At 39.8% G+C, this 23558-nt stretch overlaps 1 protein-coding gene across 1 annotated transcript in view; it reads right to left on the reverse strand.

Moving 5' to 3' along the window:
* Positions 1-246: 246 nt before the first annotated feature.
* PUDP (pseudouridine 5'-phosphatase) overlaps positions 247-23558 on the reverse strand; it is a 73431-nt gene continuing 50119 nt past the window's right edge. The window contains exon 4 of the mRNA XM_049834697.1: positions 247-655. Coding sequence (XP_049690654.1) covers positions 479-655 — 177 coding nt within the window. The 3' untranslated portion in view covers positions 247-478. The remainder of the gene's footprint in view (positions 656-23558) is intronic.

The following is a 23558-nucleotide window of genomic DNA, read 5'->3' on the forward strand; positions in this document are numbered from 1 at the left end:
TACTCTGATTTATTGGTAATAAATGAAACTAATTTCCCCAAGTCGAGTCTCTTTTGCCTGTGACAGTAATTGATGGGTGATCTCTCCCTGTCCTTATCTTGACCCACAAGCCTTTCCTTGTATTTTCTCTCCCCTGTCCAGCTGAGGAGGGGGAGTGATAGAGAGGCTTTGGTGGGCACCTGGCATCCAGCCAGGGTCAACCCACCATTCCAGAAGACTTCATGATGTGCAGAGAACAAGGCTGGATTCACTTCACAAGATGAAATGCTGCTTTAATTTAGCATTTATCATTAGGACAAATCATAAACAGTCCAGTCAAATTTCAAAGGTACTATGTGGAAGACTTGGTGTTAACTGTAATTTTGTGCTCTAGTTTTGAGGAAGAGAGGAAAAGATGCAAAACAATCATAAAACCATAAAACCATTTAATTCCATTTTCCTGATCGCCAGTCAAATATATGCTCATAGGCATTGGGCACTAATCATATGCTGGTAAACCAAACAGCTCTGGTTTGAAATCCTCCATGGAGTTCAGCAGTAGTGTCGCTTCCTTTTTAAGATCCGGATTTAATTTTTCATCTGGAATCATAACCACTTGCATTCCTGCTGCCAGGGCTCCTTTGACTCCAAGTGGTGAATCTTCAAACACAAGACACTGAGAAACAAGGAGGTGAGGGGAAAAAATTAAAGAATAATGTTACTATGAACTTTTAATCTTTTGTTTGAAAAGAGAGAATGATCCCAAATAAAACTTGGTAGAAGAGCTAAATTCAATTCCTGGCTTAGACACCCCTAATTAGAACAAGGGCAAACCTCTCAATTCGAACATCTGCATAGTAATTAACCTTAAATTCATTTCAATTCAAAAAAACATCAACATGCATACTTAAATCCCAGCAACTGGTTATCCAGATGTTCCCAAGTGATTTGTTTTATAGGGATGGGTTTAAGCACAAGCTTAAAGTAAAGTTAAGCAAGTGCTTAAATACCTTTATAAGCAGGCAATTTAACTCTTCGAGACCAACTTTTACAACCTGCAAAATGGCAAAAGCAGTGCTTTCACTTACAAGCGTGGCATTGCCTACATGCAGAAGAGGGTGAAGAGTACTGCCTAGGTCAGTGTTAGGACTTTGGATGAGTGGAGACTAAGACAGAAGTCACTTGTCAGAGAGTGCTGTTGAATTCATGCTCTATTTGCTTAATTCTTCCAAAGCAATGGTGAGAAAGAAAACCAGCAGTTATATTGGAAGGTTACTTTCACAGAAAAGACAGTTTAGTCAGGTAGAAGTTCCATGTCTTACAATAGTCACTATCATTCAAGATTGCAGTTTGGAAGTAAAGTTATTAAAAATAATCAATACATTATTTATGTGAATTTTGTAATTTATCATCAGTTTATTTAATAATAAATATATAACATAAATATGTAACAAATCATCTAGTCTGAACTGTCATATAATAAAAGATAATGCTTCTGGAGTTCATTCCGGAGCATATATAATGAAGCACCTCTTCCTGATGTTACCCAGTCTTGAGTCTGAATTTTTGGTCATGGCCAATCCAGAGAAACCTTTGGCATCCAACCATCTGAAAAATTCTGATCTACGCTGACAAGCGGTTTCTAACACTTCTGCAATTCAGACTGCATTTATTGTCAATATTATTAGCACTGCTGCTGCTACTACTACTACCAAAATTACCGCCACAAGTAATTTAGCACAGATGTTGGGATGGTTAGTGCAATTTTCCCCACACCCTTCAGACAGTGCAACTCTGCCTTATCACCACTTTCTCTCTCATGCATTAAGCCCTTCTCTACAGTCACTATCGATCTACCAAATCCCTTCCTACATACCCAGGATGGATTTTCTTATCCTTTTCTTCACAACACAATAGACTGTGGCAACTAATACCGAATGGGTAAAAGTAATGATTTACTAAATTTAGTTTAACTTTTGACTGAATCCAGACATGACACACTGGGAGAACATACAACAGCATACTGTATCTTTTAGGCTAACACACAACTATTTCTCCAGGGAAGATTCGGTATGCACAATGTTTGTCTGTTCTGGCTGTGCTCTAAAAGAACCGAGTTGCAGCCTGCAAAAAACTTTATTATCTTCAAGGAAACATTTTTGCAAGATGTATTAAATGTCTGCACTATATATACCCATCTGTATCAGATGCTGTGGAAGAGGGAATTATCCCTTTCTTTCTGCTTTCCTTTCTTTTGAAAATATTGATTCTTGCCTGTCAACATGTCAGCAACCACTTGGAGTCTGCCAAGAGAAAGTAAGAGCTGCCTTCTACCTTGCATGTAATAAAGTAAAACTTAATTAATGATTTTTAGTGAGCCAAGAGAATCACACCAATCTCTTTTGTGCTCATTTCCTTTATACAGTCACTGAATTCCAGTTTGAACAATGGGCTGTTTTCAAATGTTGATCATTATCACTGTTATTAACTACAAATATGTAACCAGCTGATCCTGCAAAGCTTGGAACAACTGCTGTTAGAACGGAAGCACGGTTCTGCCTATAGGTTTTGTTCTTAACAATACCTTAGTTTGTGACCCTAAGCACTTTGAGTAAATGAAACCCTGACAGGCTTTGCCTGTTGAAGACTAAGCTTAAATGTTGCACAGAACAGCATTATCAAGGCCTTTCAGAAACCTTTTCTAATGCAGCCCATACAAAGAAATGTACTTCACTGCTCTGCCTTGAAAGACCTAATTGACTTCCATGATGTCACTAAGCTTACTGTACCAGACGAGCAGATGATTTTGGAAGGCAATATGCATAATGAAAAGCTTAACTAATTCCCTGGAACTAGAAGCAATTAAAACTCTTAATTACCAAAGAAGCCAGGCAAATGACCCATAATTACAGTGGCTTTAACGTTACAGGAAATAAGTGTACTAGGTCTTCCTCCAGTCTTTCTTGCTACTGACACTTACTGTCAACAGCACAGCAACATTTTTAATGGATGACGAAAAGATTGCAGAGGTTCACATACAAAATGGATTTATTAACTTTGCTGCACAGAGATGTTATAAACTGTTCACTGTCCTGGCCCACCCACATACTAAATTTAGAGATATGAAAGCAGCCAAGTTCTTCCCCGTTTTGCATAAGTATTGCAACATCAGCATCACTCCAACTGAGAGAGACAGATGAGATTTATACAGACTTCAGCTGAGATTCTGGCTGCTTCTCTGCATTATTTCTGTAACTTGTGTCATTGATCAATACAACTGGTATGAGATCTCTCAAAAGGTCATACTAATATAGGACAGTTTTCACTTTGGAATGAACTAGATGCTTAAAAAAGTAAAGTAGTAAAGCATAGTAATTTATATTTCACTCTATGAACCTGGAAAAAGAAAAATTAATCACTTAACCAAAGGAAGAAATAATTAAATCACTGCAGCACCTCATTACCTCATCTTCCTACATGAAATTTAAGAATATAAGAAAAGTGCCAGTTAGCCCTTGGTATGTACAGCAGGGCCTCCCCAACCTATAAACTGTAAATGTCTGTCTGGATGGAATATTTACGTAACTAACAGGGATATCCACAAGTGTTACTGCTATTAGTGATAACCATGAAGTCTGGAAGGACAAAAGATTAAAATCAGTTTTGAAATTAAGATTTTGAAAAACCTGTGAAGATAATACATATGCACAGGGAGGGCTTATCGAACAAATATCCTCGACCATGTATGACCCTACTGTATCAACTCTAAACCAGAATGAAGGATGAGACTAAAGATGGCATAATTTATACACATAGAATACATCTGCAAATTAAACACTACCACTGCATGTATGCACTCTGACTTAAAACAAACAAACAAAACCAACCAAAACCACCCTCCAAAAAACCCCAAATCAAAACACATTCTGGAGACAGAAGTGGTTAAAAAAATAAAGACTAATAATTTTATTCTTCCCTCCTGCTGAATGAAAGCAAAATGGGAAAACGGTGGAATTTTGAGGTTTCAAATCACAGGTTCAAAAAGGGCTGGTAAGACCTCGAAGAGGTTATCCGTCTGCTCATTCTCTAACTTCTGAACAGGACCACTCTCCTGTGCTTGGTGAGAAGAGACAGTAGAAGATTATTGCATCTTCTTTCCTCAAATGACACAGAAACATTTGGTATCAGAATGTGACACATTTTGGGGGGGGGGGGGGGGGGGCTTCTTATGGACTGCATATTATATGTCTGTAACTTCTTTACCTACCATTGATTTTTCTCCTTCATGATCAAATCAAGTGGTCAAAAGCGAGATGTGTTATTTGTAAAATTTGCACTCTGGAAACATTTGGTAACCTTATACATTAATTTACATATACACGCACAACGCAGACTTCTATAAGCATTTAAGGGCTAATTCAAATTCCATCTTATCACTAAAAAAATCCCCATTGATTTCAATGGGCACCAAAGTGAGCCCCAAAACAGGCTGCAGGAAGAAATTCAAGTACAGCCAGCTCATGTCGATTTCAGAACGACATTGCTCACCTCTGTGAACCAGAAGACGGTCAGGCCTTTCATTTCTACAGGTTACTTGTTGACTATTCACTTCCAAAAATATTTTTACTTTCCTCATTGTGAAAAACTAGCCCATACTCTGTGGTCATAATTCAAAACTCAGTAGTATCTAAGAAATAAATTATCAGTCTGAAAGATACTACTACTGCAATCACGTGTTTTGTTTTGTTCAACAACTTTCATCTCTTTTTCCTTGCTGACTCTTTTTTTTCAGATTTTCAAAATAATTTCACTACTGACCAACTGTGTTACTAGTGTGAGTGACCCAGGAATTTTCAAGAACCATAATATAAGTCAGAATACAACACAGATCCATCTATAACCCTTACAATGGATATATAATACTGTTTATCATTTATGGGAGGTGGTGGAAATGCACAAAGAGAGGAAAGACTGACAACTTCAACAACATGTCATAACACAGATGCTGGGCTATTTTTTAGGTAACTTGTGTTTCCTTTTTTCCTATGCTTTGATATACAAAGTATCTAGGAACAAGCAGAAAATGTATTTCTGGGTGACCCATTTACCACCAGAGTTACTGAAACATTATTGAATAAATGCATTTTAAGCAGCTACAGTATTTGCAATTTTGGCCTCCCACTGTGTTAACTCTCTAAAGAATTAACAAAAAACAGTAATGAAATAATGTTTCTCTCCTGATCTTTCCAGAAATAGTTCAGAAAAGTCTCAGTAGCAATAATGAATTACACTTCATTTTATTTTAAGGACATATGCCAATATGACTAGCTACGGATAACAGAATCATATTAAATATGCTGTTTAAGAAAGTCATGCAGCTTACAGCCGCACAACTTGGTTCCATTAAGAAAAATGAGGAGTAAGCCAAGATGTTTTTAAATGCTATAACAAATGAACAAACAAGCTGGAAACTTACAATCAAATGAATTAAGCATCAGAGTATCCAGAATACTAACTACCAGCCACCATTCTTCAGGATTCAATGATTCATATTAAGATCTGTTTGGAAATTATACGCACATATGCTTTTTAATTCAGATTTTTATAGACTTGCTACTAGGAGTATGTTGCAGACCAGTACAAGAATCAAATGATTTACCGGAAGGCTTGTAAGATAAAAACAAATTTAATTAGCATAATTAAAAAAAAATTAAAAAAGGAAGTATCTTACATATGCACATAATTAGATCACTCCGCATTTCCAGCTCTTTGCATAAATGTCGCTTTACATTTTGGCCCACACCAGTAGCTACCCTCTCACAAACCAGTTGACGGGACGTTATCTTAAGGTGGGCCAGAAGGAGTAAAACAGTTTGGATGGGGAAGGAGGAGGAGAAATTTCAAATGTCTTGCTTGTTTTGAAGACTCGACCAAGTGAAAGAAAGTGCTTCTGTGAGTGACAGTTGGACCCAGACACAGCGGCTCTGTGAGGCAGGGAGAAGGTCACATTTACATGCGGGGTTACTCTGATCATTCCGGATGGCTGGAGCACTCTTTTCACAGAGGACTGTGTGTTTAGAGGACAGCACACTGGGAACTTTGTATGGCAACTTGTGTTACAGGCCTCAAGAAATTCCCAGGCGTTTCTGAAACAGTGTCCAATTATCCCGGCAGCAGAAATCTAACTCAATCAACTGCAGCTCGGATTAGCCATAGAAGAGTATTGTTCTTTTACGGAGAACACAAGGCAAATACTCAAGATGCTCTCTACTGAGGCTACTCATACCACGTAACATGCTGGGGTTTTTTAGGCCACGTACCTCTAAAAGTGCCCTAAAAAGAAATCCTGTGCAATGACATAGATGATTTGTGCTGCCTTCCCTCCCACACAGAAGTACCTTTACTAAAACAACTGACTTTCTTGACATGTAATACACAACGTATTCAAGTAACTGCACCTTGCATGCAGAGCGCAGAACCGCAGGATAATTTACACCGGAAGGGATCCCTGGAGGCCATTTGGAAACACCCCTACTCAACGCACATCCAGCCAGAGCAGGCTGCTTAGGACCTCGACCGGGTGAGCTTCGAGTATCTTCAAGGATGCAGACTCCGCATGCCTCCTGGGCAACCTGTTCCCGTATTTCAGCACTCCTATGGTGAAGATGGTTTTCCGAGCATCTAGCAGGAGTTTTTCGTGTTCCAGCTTGTGCCGGTTGCCCACTGCGCGATCACTGTGCACCTTGGAGAAGAGGCTGGCCCCATCTCATGAGCAAACACATCAGAGATACAAACCAGGTACATCCAAAGGAGGAACCGTTTTGATGAATCCAAACTCTAAGTCTCAAACTGAAACTGGAAGTAGGTATCAGAAGTATTTCCTGAATAAATGCAATGACCTTTTTGCCACAGGGAACGTCTGCGAAGTTGCAGGCGCAGCACAGCACGCTGAGGACGGCAGGTACCTGCCTGTTCCGTGTAACTGGATGCCACCGCTTGCCCCGAACCAGCTCAGCAGGTGCTGCAGAAGGCAGCTGATTCTCATGGAGCAATCAAATTTCTTCAAGCAGAATCATTTTTTGGCAATAGTTTCTTTTTGTTCTATAATATCTCCTTGACCAGTGTTACTTTCCTACACAGAAAGACCAGCTTGCGTACTGAAATTTACCGTAATCTGATCTAAACATCCTAATTATTGTATAATCTTTGACAGAAGTGTTAATAACAATCCACATATGCTTCAGACATAAAGTCACTTCCTCCTTTAAACAGGTTTTCATTGGGAGTGAAAAAAAGTCATGGAAAAGGTCTTTTTTTTCTATTCAGTACAAGCTTCTCATTGAACCATACATGACACAGTGTCACCGGTCTGGAGCGACTCGGTGAGACGTAGCTGTGTTACACTTTAACTCTTCACGATCAGAAAGAAAAGTGATTTTCTTTCAAACTTCAAACAGCTGAAAGTTATCTTTTAGAGAATATTTAAGATTAATAGCATAAAACTCCAAGTGCGAAGCCACAAACTAGCACCTTACAGCAAAACAAACAAAACACTAACAAAATTATAATTTTCTACATATTTCAACTACAGAAAACAAATACTTATATTAAAAATGGCAATTCTCTGTTCTCAATAGAGATTTTCTAAGAGGAAGGTGGACAACAAAGTACAAAAGTAAGCTGGAAAAAATATTAACTCCTAATTTGGGTAAACACCTGAACTGAATCTTAAAGAACTTTTGTTGGAAATTGGCTTTTTTAACTTTTAAAAGAAAAAAATAAATAATTTTTTATGACATCTGAAAGAATAACTTCATAGTACATGAAAGCAGGAAATTAAAAGCTGGTTTTACTCCAGCAGAAACCAAACCCAAGAATGACTCCTAAAATCTTTAAAAAAATGTACTATCTTGGAGAGTGTCACACCCCATAAGAGGGTTAAAGAAATGCAAATCCAAGGAGGAGGAATAAACTTAAGATAATCAGCACTAGGAAGAACCACTGAATCTGAAATAAACACACTATTTTGAAAAAGGAAATAAATTATCATCATAAAGAGATACAAACGTGTAAAGCTTCAGATTCTGAAACACAACAGTATGAAGGTTTGACTATGGGTCAATTCAGGGGTCATTTTCTAAAACAGAATTACTTCAATGTTTTCATTTGAACTCACTGATATTCAAAGTACTATTTCCACTAAAATATGAACTTGTAAAATAGCAGTAGTATTAACAGTAATTATAAGATTACTGTTACATCCATGCAAGGATAATACATGCTTCAATTAAATATATTTCCATCACATGCCATTAGATTAAATTTCATGTACATATTTAAGACAAAAGCAAAAGTGACCAGATTAGCCAATTTTCTGCTAATCAGGCTCCTAACCTGTTCCTAGGAGGTAGTTTCAAAAGTAGCTGAGCCAAACTAATGGTTTGCTGCCAAGGAAAAGTGTTTCTTCCTTCTATTTCTTTAACCTCCTGTTAACTGGTGTATGTTTCCATCTGTCTCCTAGTGATGGGTGTTGTGTTTGTGTGTCCTTCTGTGGATCAACTCTGTAGCCTAATAGAAAACTATTCTCCTATCAGGCTCATAAACTGGAGAACAACCACGTAACAGCTGGGAGTGAACTGGAACACTCAAGAGGAATAGAAATCCTCCTTTTTGGGCAGTGTTTAAATCGCAGAGGGGTTCACCCCTTCAAAATACAGTCTTATTCCTGGCATGCCTTGCATTTGCCTAAAGCAGACTGTCAGTGAAAAATCACAAAATGGCTGTAGAAAGTTTTGCAGAGCCTGCTCTTTCAACACAAGCCCAACTGTGGGCAGGGGATTACAGTTATAAACATCGCAATTCCAAAATTTATTTTGCCACAGTGATCTAAAAATATCACATCTGAAATGAAATGCCTCATTACATCGATAATCAGATCTATTTAAGTAACCGCCCTCATGATTTCAAAAGATGATTTCTCAGCCTCTTAGTTGGCAAAGCTGCTTTGACCGTGCAGGCAAAACAGAGCTCAGAACTCAAAATTTCTTACATTTTCTCTACCTAAGAAAGTATTTCTCTGTGCTAAATATAGTACTTCTAAAGAACATGAAATCTACCACCAAAAGTAACAGAATTAATACTGAACACCATATTCTACATACACTATGTATGATATACCCCTTTTGAACTATTTATTATGAGAAATAATTAATTCAAAGGAGAGCACTTTCCTAACCCTGAATGAGGGATTAACTTTAAGTGCACAGCAAGATCTACTAGATTAATACAGTTATTACTGGTGAGAAAAATATATTAAGAATAGGAGGAAAATTAAGAAGAAAATGTCAAAACTATTTTTTTCTGAGTTCAGTAGAGAAGTAATCTCTTTCACAATCTCCAGCTTGTTTTTATCAGCTTGCTTTATTTATTTTAGGGAAGCAATAATTATCCAGGTATTTCAAGCTATGAAAACTGTAGGAAGGAAAGCCAGTGAATATCAAACAGTTTTATGGTACTCAATCATTAAAACAGTCTACTCTAAAAAATTTCTTTCCACTGTAAACTCCAGGTTCAAATATTTCTACAAATATGAAAATTAATACACTCTTAAAATGAATTCACATATAGAAAGTTATTTAAGTCTTAATCTCCTGTTGCAATATATTTCAAAACACTTCTGTCAAAATTACCCTAATAATATCATCTAGCTATTTAAAATACTGCATGGAAACGCTTTTTTTTTAAATTCATTGATGACCCACAGTTATCAAGCCGTACCTATTTTTCTATTAGACCAGCTCTACCAGATATGAGAACGGTACTAGCTGCCTCAACCAAAGGCTATCAGTTCTTCTTTTGACTCAAGCATGCCTACAGGCAGAATAACAGGTCATTTTCAGTGAAAGGAATAAAGGGCATAAGATGTAAAAGAATGTTTCAGATGAACAATGAAAATAGAAAAACATGCTTATTTAACTCTGTGATGTATGTGTGTGTATAAATACATGGTGTATATATGTGGTGTCTGTACAGATAGTCTTTTTCTCTGTAGCCTAAGGCTTATTCAGCTTAAGATATATTAGATTAGTAACGAACACAGCCATGACACTGGCTTAACATTAACATTAGCTTGGGAATACCAGCCATGGTATCAGCAACTACTAACTATGCTTGTCACACAACTTCTGCCATGAGTAACTTCTTTTGGGTACTCAGTTCTTCAAAGAAACAAGTTTATCATTATCCGGGTTCTCATCAGCTCTTTCTTAATACCATTTTTATTTAAAAACCCTCTCATCTGTGTATTTCAATCAGAAATAATGTCCAGATGTCAACAGGGTATAAAGCTGACAGATGGCAGACTAATTTAAAAGGAAAACTACCACCTATCTGCCTGTAAATCGACCTCTCATGGGCAAAGTCCTCAAAACACTGCAACAGGCCATATGCTTAAGTGAAAACTACTTGCTCATCCAACACAATAATGATTTTACATTAAAAGTAAGAATCACCACTTACCTAACGAATCCACTGATCTGAAGTATCCTGCCTTTGCTGACCTTCAACAGTTTGAGCGAGTCTTTGGAAAAGGGATGAGGGTTGATTTCCCATTTAAACTCAGTGCGTCCATTTCTCTGTGACTGTTGAAATTGTTACTCTAAAGCTTGCTGCCGTGTTATTGTGCTACTATGTTATGGATTGCCCACGCATAATGTACATATACACATAATATACATACACGCTCATACAGAAAATAAGCAAATGCTCCATAAATCTTATATGGACTCACAGAATCACAGGATCCCAGGATGACTGAGCTTGGAATGGACCTCCAGAGATCACCTGGCCCATGCCCCTGGCTCAAGTGGGGACACCTACAGCCAGTTGCCCAGGACCATGTCCAGACAGTGTTTGAGTATCTCCAAGGAAGGAGACTCCACCGCCTCTCTGGGCAACCCGTGCCCGGGCTCAGCCACCCGCATGGTAAAAAAGTGTTTCCTGATGCTCAGAGAGAACCTCCTGTGTTTCAGTTTGTGCCCCCTGCCTCTGGTCCTGTCGCTGGGCACCACTGAAAAGAGCCTGGCTCTGTCTTCTTTGCAACCTTTCTTCAGGTATTTACGTACATTAATAAGATCCCCCCTGAGCCTTTTCTTCTCCAAGCTAAATAGTCCCAACTCACCTAGCCTTTCCTCATACAAGAGATGCTCCAGTCCTTTAATCATCTCTGTGGCCCTTTGCTGGACTCCCTCCAGTAGCTCCATATGCCTCTCCTACTGGGGAGCCCAGAACTGGACACAGTCCTCCAGGTATGGCCTCACCAGTGCGGAGCAGAAAGGCAGGATCACCCCCCTCAACCTGCTGGCAACACTCCTCCTCATCAGCCGCCTTGGCCACAATGGCACATTGCTGGCTCACGGTCAACTTGGTGTCCACCAGCCATCATAATTATCTTTTCTTCTGAGAGTATGAAATCAATTTGCTTTTCTCTCCTCTTCAAAAGCGTGCAGCCACACTCACTGGTGCAGAGACAGATGGCACTGTAATGGAACTTCTAAATTTAAAGGTTTGAATGACAAATGTGCAAAAAACCCAGACAAAACATATTGCTAAGTGACCATTAGAGAAACTATGATAAGAATAGAAAACACTCCATTAGGAAGTGTCTCAGTCACCCCAATACTGACACAAAGACGTTTCTTCACAGTTAAGGCAAAGGCAAATTGCCTTCTCTGCAAATGCTTGCAGTCAACTTACAAGCAAGCACCTGAATGAGAGTTAATGTGCTTATAACACATACTTATTTTGGGAAAAAACCTAAGCGGTGTCTGCCTAAGCACAGGCCACCCCTCTTTTCTTCTTTTTAAAATCAAATTATGTGCACCTATATATTAGTAAGAGTACCACGGCATACCGCAAACAGTGATTTTACATCGCTCTAACCATCACAACACACGACCTGAAAGAAACCACCTCTAACACAGCAACACGATCAGTTCAGAAATAGACGCTGCCACAGGTATTGCCAAGAATCTGGATAAATTGACAGGCAGCAGAGTGCTACAAGCAGCATTTTGCTGATAACTTGGAAGCTTTGGCTCCCAGACAGTATATAAGGATTCCCTGGGGAAACCAGACTGCAACAGGTATGTCAAGGTGACAAAGTATCACTGCCACACAATCCACTGAAAGATATGTTCTGGCTACCATGTAAAAGATGCTGTGAGTACAAAAAAAAAAAAAAAAAAAAAGAGGACAGGGTGTCAGGTGAAGAAGCAAAAGAGAATCTCAACCACCATGGTTAAGTATACAGGAAATATCCCCCATTTTTTTCTGTTCAGAAATTGTAGTGTTTCCTCTCTATTACATTTACGAACTTTGCTAATTGATTTCAACTACTTCTACTGAGATACAGCTAAGATTCATTATATTCAATAATGAGAAAATTTATAAATCAGATAGAAGAGATGTCTAACGAGTGAAGACTGACATTTCCCATCCATACATAAAGATTATCTTGGGGATACGTGTTCAGGGTTTGCACGTCTTGAAGGTGTAGCTAAAGACATCTGTTTTGTATTCTTCAAAGGTTTGTAAATTCTAGTCTTAGCAAGGAAAACAATGTGAGAAAAGACACTAAAACTTCCATTTTTTCCACTGACCCTGCACCTGCAGATAAAACACTTCAATACTTTCAAAGCCATAGAGAACAGTCTCCTCACTGACAAGTAACACAGTAATTTAACAAGTAGTTCTATGGAATATCAAGAGATAATGGGTTAAAACCAGAAAGAAACAATTACTCTATCTAGAACTACTGTTATTATAATCTCAACTAGATAAAGTTCTAACTTTGTTACCAAAAGAAACAGGAAGAAAAATCTTACAAAATCAAGTGGCAATTGTCACTTTGACCTTCTTCAGATTACCAGCATCTTGCATCTAGATGGAGAGCAAAGACATTGCTCAGGACGCTCTAAATGCTTTTCTCAATCAGATGGTCTTGTGCTTAGCAGTGGCAGCGCTGCAGGCTGCCAGCCGAGGTTCTCCACTTCCACGTGTTTTCCTACTTCCCTATCAACTAAAAAAGTTCCTCTCCCTGCTATGGGTGCCTTCCCAACTACCCTCCTCAGAGAAAAGCAGCACAGCTTAGATAGACAGTTTTTAACTAATAAGAATCTTTCCTTCCAATCTTCTGTGACTATGAAACATCACATTACTAATAAGTCCAAAGAGCATCTATGGAGCATTACCACTTAAAATTGCCAAGTATGTTTCTACAGAGAGGGATCTGTACATTTTCATATCTGGAAATACATATATACACATATGCGCACACATACACACACGTTGGTTTATGCCATAGAAGAGCTTGTCTTTGCACGCTTCTAATTAAAGTCCATTTCTGACGGTTTTCCTGGCAAGGGCTTACAGCTGTACGTGCACATCTGTGTGGAGGTCTCAGTGCCGGCCCTGCCGTGGGACCAGTGGTCCCACGAGCCCACAGCGCAGCACCTGCAGCCAGGGCGGGTGTGCAAGACAGCGTGCGAGCACCAGCGAAGAGCACGCTGGACTAACTGGCAAGTCAGTGAAGTGGCCTGGAAGTCAGGCGTGTCTCTCCGGGCGGGAGCACCGGCAGCGTCGGCTCTCGGAGGGATGGGGTAGGCATAGGGTAGCCCTGGCCAGCCGCTGTAGAGACCGTGGCACCTGGGGCCGTCCAAGAGACCTGTCTGCGTGTGCACGAGACTCGCTGTAGGAGGTGACGGGACGAGAACAAGGATCCAGGACCATGGGATGGGCCGTGTCCAAGCCATCCGCTGCGTGGGTGTGGGTGGGAAGAAGGATCTGCGCCGAGCACTGGCGTGGGGCTGTGGCCTTGGGGGCTCACCCCTCCAGGTGCCAGCAACTGGGGAGGCTGGGACCCAAGGCCAGCTGGGTGCCTCAATCCAGCTGCTGGAGAGACCCTCATTGCACAGATGGATATGAACAGGATGAGGCCAGTGGTGCTCTATGTGCTTGGGCCAGCGCTGAGTGTTTCTGCTGCGCCGCGCTGCGAGGGTGGCAGGTGTACGTGCTTATATGCGTCTGTGCATCCTCGTGTGACGACTGGAAATATGTTCTCAGCCTCGCCACGGGATGGACTTGGGGCCGGGGAGGTGCAGCAGCCTCGCTGCTACCGGGCTCCTGGATTCAACACGTTTATTATATACAAATGCATATACGTATTATTTACAGTTTAAAATATACCTCTACACATATATTTATCTCTCTATACAAATATAAACCTGCATGCATTCGTAAAGCTAACATCAAACACAGTAAAATGTGAAGAATAGTAAGTCGGGAAGGGCTGGAGAGAAAAAGGTGACTTCCACAATACTTTGTCAGGACTGAACCAAACTCCCAGGATGATGGGGATTTGGCAGGAACTAAAACTGTTCTTCAATTCGATATAAAAGTACCACCAGCACAGCATCAAACATGTTATGGGAAGGCATTGATAAACCAAAGTTAGTACTCTTTAATTCTACATTATCTCATATTTCATTGTTATTAAATGTTCAATCTAATTCAAACGTATGCAATGACACTTTGCCTGTCTGAATAATATCTAATTGGAAAAATGCAGTGTGTGAAGTCATTGCTAAAATTCCTAACAAATTTAGCAAAATAAGCTGTAATTCATATTCCACACTTCCATGTAACATTGCTGATACATATTAAAGTATCTCCAACATGACTGAATTTATGTATCAGACACAGTACAGTGTACCACTGATATTTGTACCCTGTTTCCCATTGTTTTCTCCAATTGCTTCCATTCCAGAAACTGTTGCTGAATCTGAAGAAGACACACAGGAAAAATTAAAGACAGATTATTTGTTTTTATCCATCCCAGCATCCTTCTGCATTCTAGTGAAAATCTGTTTCTCAACAACTAACAGATAACTTTCCACTTCTTAAATTAATCATGACATCAATATCCAAGCCCTAAATACTCTTACGATACTGCTTCCCAAGCCTTTTATCAAAAGGTATCCTAGTCGAGTGTTACTGCAGTTGAAACAGGGTAGATTTGTCTCGCACGTCTGTGCATGAAAGTGACAAAATAGATGAATCCACAAGATCAATATAGGTCTAGGTTTGAAAACACAGATTTAAGTTCTCCAAATCCATAAGGTTATTGAAACTAGCAAAAGTCAACAGAAGGTTTGGCACTGCATTGTCTGCACCATGAACACGTGTACTTGTTGAAGAACCATGGCATTTTTAACTTTTTACCAATTAAGGTGATTTTTTTGTTTATGCTCTCCACAAAAAAAAAAAAAAAAACAACAAAAAACCAAACTGTGCAGAAGACCCATAAATAAAGGCATTTGCAAATAAAATGAGAGCCACAGCCAACTGGAATACTACTGAGGCCTTTGATGTATTTATAAGGAAATACAAAAAGGTGGTTGGTTGGTTTGTTTTTGTCAAGCAACACAAGCTTTTAATATCTCTAGTCATTCAAAACTTCCACTGAGATTTATTAACTTGTCAAACAAAAGCAATTTTACAACTTATACAACTGCAGTTCATTTCAGAACATTTATTGCTCTGTAAACAGAAAATCCAGATTCTCCTTAAACAATCTGTCCCTTTTCTTCTTGAAGTAAGAAGAAAAGCATGGTAGAGAAAGAAATTCTAAGTGAAACAGAAAAATATTCATGAACTTATTTCCACAATGATACAAAAAGCATAAAGTTAGAAATTAAAACAGACTTTTACAGTGACTACCTCTATTGAAAAAAATCTTTGGTGCCAGTAACTTACATCAAACAAAATCACATAGTGGCACAGAAATGAGAAACAGTTTAAATTAAAGGCAGCCATGATACTGAAAGGAGGATGGCCTCTGCCCAGGAGATGATGTAGAACGTCCCCCACGTTTGGGCAATACAGATGAGAGGGGAAGGGGAAACAGAACAGGGCCACAGCTCCATGTTTACGTTGTGTATTTTGTGCTATGCAACTCCCTAGCCATGAGTTAAAGCTAGAAGAAGTGTCAGGTTTCTGTATGCTCTTCCAATCTTTAAACACACAACAAAATGACAACTCCAAGGAAATCTAAATAATTGTGGAAAGCTATTTGTCTCATAAGTTAATCGTATCTGTTGAGCAGAAGCTTGACTATGAATTTCTGTTACTATTTAGTCTCAAAATTCTCAAATACACAAGGATTATGTTTGAAAAGTTCATTAGTTATTAAAATTAGGAAAGAAGAAAACAGAAGGATGATGATAAACTTCAGGAAGTCCAGCAGAGGGTCACGAAGGTGGCTGGGGCTGTAGCTACTTGCCCTATGAGGAAATGCTGAAGGAGAGCTTGGCTTGTTCAGCCCAGAGAAGACTTCACGACGACCAAACAGCAGCTGCCCAGTATCTCTCAGGACATTACTGAAAAGATGGAGACAGCCTCTTTACCAAGCTGCATAGTATGAACATGAGATGATGGTCCTAAACTGAAATAGGAGAGGTTCTGTCTGACTAGATATGAGCAGAGGAGGAAAAAAAAAAAAAAAAATAAAAAATCACAGCAAGAATTAAGCACTGGAAAATGTTGCCCAGAGAAGCTGCATGGTCTCCACCCTTGGAGGCTTTTAAGACCTGACTGACAAGCCCGGAGCAACTTGCTCTGAATTCCGTATTGACCTGCTCTCAGAAGGTTGGATTAGTTACTTTGCAAGGTTCATTCCAACCAGAATGACTTTACAGAAGAGTTAAAACAACTTATTAAGTATCATTAAGCATTCTTCTGCTTCAGTTTTCAATCCCTCAAAGCATTAAGAATAATTTTAGAATACTACCAGTATACTGCATATTGACCTTTTGCACCTACTGCATGTTAGAGCAATTATTACCTAAAAGACGCCCTGCCTGCCAGGCCAAAGTAAAATATTTTCTTTCTTGTACACTCCACTTCCTGGCATCTCTGCAATACAAAGCAAAATCAACAGATATATGAACAACTCAAAGATTTTTTTCTACCATAAAGTAAGATGATTCTATGATAATATAATCAATATTAACTTTAGACATTTTTTGATCTCTCAGTCTATGTCTAGACTATGAGGACATCCCGTTACCTGAGTCAGGGAGTGGGGAAAGTAGGTAGAATAAGGCGATGTGCCCAGATGGGAACAAACGGGGCAAGACTTGTCCCAGCAGAACTGCAACAGAAGGTATGGGAGAAGATACGATACTGTAGATCCTACAGTAGAAACTAAGGAACTAGGGTGGAAGAGCTCAAACGGCTCTGCGAGATGTTTAGAAAGGAGGGGTTTTATTAGGAGACTGAAACAGAAGGACTAAGATACCTACCTGGAACATCTACACCTGAACTGATTATCTAGTCTGCCTTTATGAAAGGAAACGTGATCCAGGGAACAGGTTACTGCTGTTTGGGAAAAGGGCCCCGTCTGACGGAGGGGAGGCAGCCGCAGCTCCATGCCCCCTGGTCCAAACAGTCGGGAGGCTGAGCACGTATCCCCAGCAGGCACACGCACACAGAGCACATAAATATATATATATATATATACATGGTTAGCCACACAGATCAACACAGTTACACTCGGCACTCACACGAGCCCACAGGCTTGTTCAGCTGGCTCTTCGCTAGCGTTCACGCACTTGCCGGCGCTCAGTCTGGCCACTGGCACTGCAGACCCACGGGCCAGACCCCTGTGACCCGCGGTCCCACGCTGGGGGCTGCTGGCCCCGTGGTTTTGCCCAGTCGTTGGCACCCGGACCCTCGCTCGCTCCAGCTGCCGGCACTGCGGACACATGGGTCTCTGCCCGGGGTCTGGCTCCAGTTGCTGCCCACACACACGGAACGGATGCCCTTCAGCCAGGAAAAGAGTCAGAAACGGAATTTGATAAAAGAGGACAGACCGCCCTGGTCAGGAGCGGGGCACGGCCAGACGAGCGTGTCACCTATTTACACACATCCAGCCCTTTCTATCCCCTCATCCCTCTATCTCCCTGTCGCAAATCCCGAGCGATCCCCAAACGCTCGTCCCCAGCACCCCGTAACGCGTCCCACGCGCCAGGCAGCGTCTCCCCTCCGTCCCGAAGGGGATCTGCCTTCGATTCGCCTTGATGGGTCCCACGGCCGGGCCGCGGGGCTGGGGCTCTGCTGGGACAGGCTGTCCCTCTCTCCCAGTCCTTCACCCGGGCTCCCGCCTGCCTTCGGGACTCGGTGCTCCCCTGGCCTGGGGGAGATGGGCCGCCGGTGGGCTGGTGGCTGTTGTGGTGGGGCTGGGAGCCGCCGGGCAGGGTGAGATTTGGGATCCCCCCCCCCGCCGTTGCCTCTCTGAGCTCTTTCACCAGTGTGCAGACAAACTTCTATCACACAACCTAACAGCTGCGTTCTGTGGTGGATCTTCCTCAGGTTCTATCCAATTCTGTGCAAGTTTATGCATCACATGCTGCTTGATTCCTAACATGCAAGACCAGGAATCCAAGAAGTTTCTTTCACAGGTCTTTATAACTAGGGCCTGGTATACCATACACTGTGCTAAATATAGAAATCAATAGGAGAAAAGGAGATGCTCAAATCAGACAGCCTATTTTTTTTCTTTCTTCTCGATGCTGCTATTATTCCAATGTTCAGTCTGATCCTGAAGCAATACAGCACAGCATGTCACAAGCATTATTATGTCTTCATACTGCTGAGTAACTGAAATCCTTTTATTAAAATACAGCGTTCTGTGATGGATTTCTTCATCCTTGGACTGACATTGAGCCTGAAGCTCTTACTAGTAATCACTTTACACAAAGCCAGATCACATACTCAACTCAGACAGAGAAGCTAAGGACTCAATTCACAGATTTTTAGAAATGGTGTGAAAGCTGGTGAGACTGAATTGTTCCTGCAAAGAATGGACACATTTCAAAATTTCTAAGAGAAACTACACTGAAGGATTTTTCTGAATAATCGACTTACTGCACGTTTTATTCATTCTTCATTAACAGTGTCTTACTAAAACAAGATCAGTTCCCCAAAACATCAGAAGAACATTATTCCACTAAATATTAATCATCTTAAAAAAATTTAAGGCTGTCATGTGCTAACACCACAGCTGCAAAGAAGATCTGTAAATAGTAAGATATCAGTAAAACAGTCTTCCACCAGCCTACTCAAAGTCAACCATCATCTTTCAAGCGTACTTGCTCTTCAACTGATTGCTAAGATGGTAAGTAAAAAAACCAAGTGACAGGAGGAAGGGACAGTAATAAATTGTCCAAATGCCTTAGAATTACTAGTTAATGCAAGACAGAATAGAAGATGAAACTCCAACATCAGTGTTTCTAAAGAAAACCTCTTTACTTTGAGAGACATGCCAAAGCACACATTTGCAGCTGACTTCTTTCCACTAACTTCAGGAGATTTTAAATTTAGACATGTAGCATCCTAAATGTTTGAAGAGTTTTTGCTGTAGTGTTAGCCCTGTTACATCATCTACCAATCCTCTTGAGACAGAATGCTTAGCCTCAAAAAAGTAAATGCTTTTACTATTTCAGTATATACATCATTAACTTATCTACTGTTTCCTCACTCTTCATCTACACTCCCTAAAAAATGTTTGGGGAAGCGTTAAGGACAAATGGGCTACTGCACACTATTAACTCTTCATAATTTATAATGAAGCTATACAGATTACTTAATGCAGTCACAAATTCAAGTTTTCATTTTCACCTTCATGGCACTGTATTATCTTACCCACAATTACTGTGTGTCTTGCTTTTATTTCCTTCTACTCCCTAGACATCATCTATCCTTTCACTTAATTGCGTTCTTTATCTCTTTCTCCCACTTTCAGCTGAATGTCTTATATCATGTTGACCTCTGTGCCTTGTACAATCTCCATGCCTACACTCTCCATCCTTCTTCAGCAGCATCTTTAAAAACACAGTCTTTCAGGAATCATTGGTACATTCTCTTCTTACTCCCCTTCTTATTGCTGAGCTATTAACTGAAATTTGTCTTGCTTAAACCACTTTTGCTCCTCGCTGGATCAAGGCAGCAGAGAATACAGTTAAAAGCTAACGCAGAGCTGGCTGATTCACTTAATTCTATCAGAAATTACTTCTGTTAACTCTTCACTCTGAGGAAAATTGAGGGATAATACTTGCTTGTCCTCTAAAATAGGAACTTGGAACCTTACTCACCAAAAAAGCCACAAGACTCATTAAATAAATGCCAATCATTGTGCACGTGCATGAAGTGATTAGTTTCTACAAACTACACCTGTACTTCTTACAGTCTTAGATGTTTTACATATATTTCATAGTGCTCTGACAATTGTCCAGAGCAGGCTCCGTGCCTATCATCCAGCATACGTGGATCTGATGCTTTTTTTCCCTTCAGGGTTTAAAGCGTACGTAAATATAAATATGATGTACACAGTGAGCAGCCGCGGCACACAAGCATCAGGAAGCTCAGGAGCATTCCCAGGTCTAGTAGTGGTATGTTAGAATAGTATGTTAGAATCATAGCATTATTCCTGACTCCTAGAACACCTGACTGCAGGACTCCCAGCTTCCCAAACTTCAAACACCTGCTCTACACAATATAACTCTTCATGGAGGTTATCATATGACCATTGTACTAGTTATTACTATAATTAAAAATATTATTATCATCTGAGGAAAACAGTAAAATAATTGCAAACACTTTTTGCTGAAGTTTAAGAAAAAAAAATAACCCTCTCAATGAAAATTTTCGGCCTGAAAAGTTAAAAACTCACAACTAAAAGCAGTTTTCAAAAGATATGTCATAGCTAACCTTAAAACTGCAAATGCATTCTACCTTAGATACATGATCATTCTTTGTAAAATAAAAAGTTCTGTTGGCATTCTCTTGGGATAAATGCATTATTGAAAGTGGAAAGCAGTAAGATAAGTTACGTACTATTATGCTTTTTTGCCCATGGCATTTTGTTTTGAATCAGTTGTATTTTGAGTCTGTAATAGCTTTGAAGCTCAGGACAATAGGCTGCAACCCCTAATGTTTCCACTGTTTAGTCTGAAGCTGCAGGATGCGATAATGTGCTCTGGCAAAGACAACTGAATGGATCACTGTGACCAGGTGTCTGTTCAGGAGAAAGAGGACAATTTCCTAATGGAAGAAAACATGTTCTGTAACAGAAGATATTTTCAGTAATGATGAAATCTCATCAGCTAGTCTTTGCTAGGCAGCAAGACCCTGAGGCTTTGAAGCAACTAAACTATGAAGTGAAAGAGTTACTAACATTAAAAACCATTTCTCATTACCAGGCTACTATTTTAGAAAGTAGTTGTAGATGCATTTTAGAAGAATTCTGGTCTTACTCAGGGAATTATTGACTAGTAATCCTTACCCCTATACTCGGTAAAATCTGCTGATGGCACAAAGTTGTGTTGGTTAGCTGGGATAAGAAACATCTGTAAGAAACTTGGAGTGACAAGGTAGTCTACCAGGTAGTCAAGTGTCAAATGAAATAAAATGGTCAAGAAATGTAAACAATACACACTAGCTGGAAAAAAATAAATGACATATGCATCTTGTAACCTTCAGTTTAAGTACTGGACATCACTGTAGACAGCTCAGTGAAAACTCAGATCTTGGGTGATATTGTATACGTGCCGTCTCATCTGGAATGCTAGAAGTACTGTATGCCACAGACATTATTCTATGTTAAAATGTTTTTGATAGGAAGGGTCTGAAGAAATGCAATCAGAGTGCTTATGAGGGGGAAAAAAACCCCCAAACAACTGACCCCCACCCTCATCACCACCACCCAGCCCTCCCCCCCCCCCCCCCAAAATCCCAAACACAACCCTTTCAGATGGTGAGAGGCTGAACAAGCTGTAAAGTGTTTTACTTATAGAAATAAAAAGGGATGTGATGAGTAGTACTTAAAATACTGAGTGGCAGATCAATTACTTCTTATCTTTCTTACTCATAACATAAAAAAAAGCTGACATTCAAAGACGTTAAAAGGTGAGAAATTCAGAACATATGCAAAAGATTTACGGAATTCATTGCCCCAGGTAGTCATCAGCATCAAGAAAAAAACCTGAATACAGTGAAACAGTTACTAAAGCCCCCCTTTAAAAAAGAGCCTTCAATTACTTGATATGGGAGCAACAGAATTTAAGTGGACAAATTAACCCCCTCTAGCTAAAAGGCGATTATTAAGCCTCTGGTATTAGCTGTCATCAGAGATGGTACTGATTAAGACGGACACTGAATCTGAGCATGAAGAGCAATTCCTATATTCAATACTATTTAGACAAAAATGAAAAGCTTGCTTTGATGGAACAGGAAGACAGCATTTCTACCACTGCCTGGAATTGTTTTCTACTTTAAATCAGAATCACTTCAGTCTTACTGAAGCTTAACTTGAACCATTTCCTTCTTGGCTTTGAATCACACTATTATTCTAAGATAAAGAGATGCTGGAATGGAAATGTTAAGCATCCTTTTTTAGCAGATAAAGCTGTCACTTCTTCAGCTCTTGTGTGTGCTACAAGGTCTTTTATCTTTATACCACCAGTCTATCACAATAATAATAATAAAAAATTCTCAAACATTGCTTTATGGAGTACACTTTGTAATCATCTTGTAAATGCACTTATTTTGTGACACAGCAATCAGCCTGAGCAAAATGCTTTGCCCTGTTTAGACTATAAATAATTTGTCAGTGTTAATTGATGGTCCTGCATGTAGGTTTTCTGCAACCGTGCCAAAAACTCAGGCTCTTACAAATTCTTTACCACACAACAGAATAAGCAGAACCCTACCACGAATACCAGCTCTCTGAACATTACCTACAACAGCATCTCCACAAAGAGCAAGCAACTTAAAAAAAGAAGCAAACAAATGAACTCTCTCTCCTCCAGCCTTACTGCATTAAAGCAACACATAGTTGACCTTAGGCTTTCAGAGGTTTCCAGGTCTTTCCATGACAATAATTTACAAAGAAACAACCAAAAAATACTGCTAACACTTCAATTCCTTGTTTCAGTCTTCATTCTTTGTCCTGAAACTGTTGAAAAGCATTGTTACAAGCTCTGGGGTGATTACAAAGGTAACTTGAGATACAGAGAGGATCAGTGCACTAGATCTTTTTGAAAGAGGATTTATTCGTGCTTGCTATAACCCAAAAGACATTAAAAACATTTTTTTAAAATTCTTGTTAATTAAAATTTAATTATTCAATGACTGCTCTGTTTGGCATCTCCAAAAAACGCTCAAGGTCTTGAAAGAAAGAAAAGATAACTCAGTGAGCAATTTATCATAGAAGAAGGATTTCCCCCCCCTCTTTTTTACTACTTACCATGCATAATTAATATGTGATAATACCCATAATGAGTTCCCTAAAACAATTAGCAACGCATCTCCAGTGACCTGCTAATCTGAATATAATGCTTTTAGAATTTGGAGGTGTACCAGTCTCTTTGTGCTTACACACTCACCTCACGTAGAAGCAAAGAAGGCTGCAGAACATAATTTCTTATTCTGCATCACATTTCATCAAGTCCCTTAGCAGCTAC

The sequence above is a fragment of the Accipiter gentilis genome, chromosome 31 (assembly GCF_929443795.1).
Source record: "Accipiter gentilis chromosome 31, bAccGen1.1, whole genome shotgun sequence".
NCBI classification, from domain to species: domain Eukaryota; kingdom Metazoa; phylum Chordata; class Aves; order Accipitriformes; family Accipitridae; genus Astur; species Astur gentilis.